At 43.9% G+C, this 2,088-nt stretch overlaps 1 protein-coding gene across 1 annotated transcript; it reads left to right on the plus strand.

Moving 5' to 3' along the window:
- On the plus strand, positions 1–951 carry LOC138876513 (uncharacterized). Its single transcript, XM_070155575.1, has 2 exons — positions 1–278; positions 393–951. Exons 1-2 carry the CDS (start codon positions 1–3, stop codon positions 949–951), a joined length of 837 nt encoding a protein of 278 aa, XP_070011676.1.
- The last annotated feature ends 1,137 nt before the right edge of the window (positions 952–2,088 follow it).

Raw genomic sequence — 2,088 nt, forward strand, 5'->3', positions numbered from 1 at the left:
ATGCCAATGCACTTTGTGATGGAGATAGAGATCTTTGACGTGTGGGGAATCGACTTCATGGGCCCCTTTGTAAGTTCTTGCAGGATGAAATACATCTTGGTAGCTGTGGACTACGTGTCCAAATGGGTTGAAGAAGTTTTCTTACCAAACAATGAGGCAAGGAGTGTGACCGCCTTCTTGAAGAAAAACATATTCACTCGGTTTGGCACTCCTATAGCCATCCTTAGTGACGGTGGATCTCATTTTTGTAACAAGGCATTCTCGGGGCTACTTGAGAAGTATGGCGTAAAGAACAAGGTGGCCACACCTTATCATCCGTAGTCAAGTGGTCAAGTTGAGGTTTCCAGCCGGGAGATTAAAAGTATTCTAGCAAAAACTGTGAACGCAAATAGGACCGGCTGGTCAAGGAAGCTAGATGATGCATTGTGGGCATACCGCACGGCCTACAAAACCCCTATTGGTACTTCTCCTTATCGGCTAGTCTTTGGTAAAGCATGTCATCTACCCGTGGAATTGGAACACAAAGCTATGTGGGCGTTGAAAAGGCTGAACTTAGATTGGGCTGAAGCTGCAAATTTGAGGTTAACACAACTCAATGAAATGGAGGAATTCCGGTTCCATGCTTATGAAAGTGCAGCTGTGTACAAAGAAAGGATGAAGTTTGTCCATGACAAGAAGATCTTGAAAAGAGAGTTCAAGATGGGTGATTTGGTCTCGCTCTTTAACTCAAGGCTCAAATTGTTTCCGGGCAAGCTTAAATCAAAATGGTCTGGTCCATTCAAAGTGGTCAATGTCTCTCCTTATGGAGCGGTGGAATTAGAATCAACAGATGGGTCCCGGACATTCAAGGTAAATGGCCAACGCATCAAGCACTACTTGGGCACTGATGGAGAAAAACATTTGGTGGAGCAGATGGCTCTCAAAGATGGTCCATGCCCGACCATTGAGTGAAACCAAAGGAACATCAACTTCGTCGTGCCACGACGTTAAATCAAGCGCTTCATGGGAGGCAACCCATGTGTGGTAACACTCTTTTGTTCTATGAATTTTTGGTTTTTGATGGATAGATTATTTGAGCAATTTAAAGTGTGTGTCAGAGTGTAGGGGGTTCAAAAGATCACAACAATTGGTACGAATGCATAAAAAGTGGAAGAAAAACCACTAGGTGAATTCTGCTGCACAAATGCGGTCGCATTTTAGCTATGCGGACCACACTCTGACTGCAAACTTAAGCAGAGATTTGGGTTAAAATTGTGGTTGAAAATGCGGTGAGGTGGTGCATTATACTGTCCCAATTTAATTTATGCGACCGCATTTTGCACCGCATTTGCCTCCCTTCAGCTTGGTCCTTAACCTCACCGCATAACACACATGCGGTCGTACTGTGTGTTATGCGGTGTCCTATCCATCGTAGAATCGACAAGGTAAGTCCGCATAACCCTCTCGTCTCTCACTCACTTAAAACAAAAACAAAAAAAATGAAAAAAGGGGGAAGAACACGAACGGTCTTCGAACCAAATCAAGCTCAAATTGTGTGCAACCAAAGGACTCCATTTGTCACACTCATTGTCCCAATCATCAAACTCTGCTGGTCTGTACCCATTTCTCCCTCGTTTTATCTTTGATTTCCACTGTAGGTTCAGAGATTTTTTGTTTAAATCCTATGCAAAAATGTGTTTAGATGTTTGTGTAGTTGCTTCTATGTAATGTAGATGCTTTTGGGTTGAAAATAATTTGGGGGTACGGGGTAGAATGAAATAGGACCGCCATTGTTGAAAGCTTGGGTGACCTGTGTAGAAGAAGGCATTTGCAGCCCGCATTGTGAAAATGCGGTTGGCATTTTGGCCGCACAACTAAACCCTAAATCTTCTGAAGAAGATGATGAAATGCGGTGTCTTTGTGATCGCAGATTTGACATGCGGACCGCAAATTCACCGCAGAGTGATGCAGAGATTTCAGCTTTGAACCATATAGCCATGTCAATTGTGCGATGGTTATGCAGTCCACATAGTGGTTATGCGACCGCATAACTCATCGCAGAATGAGACCACCAGTTGAGACTACAAGATCTGCGACAAGTCTGCGGTC

This window comes from Nicotiana sylvestris, chromosome 1 (genome assembly GCF_000393655.2).
Source record: "Nicotiana sylvestris chromosome 1, ASM39365v2, whole genome shotgun sequence".
Classification (NCBI taxonomy): domain Eukaryota; kingdom Viridiplantae; phylum Streptophyta; class Magnoliopsida; order Solanales; family Solanaceae; genus Nicotiana; species Nicotiana sylvestris.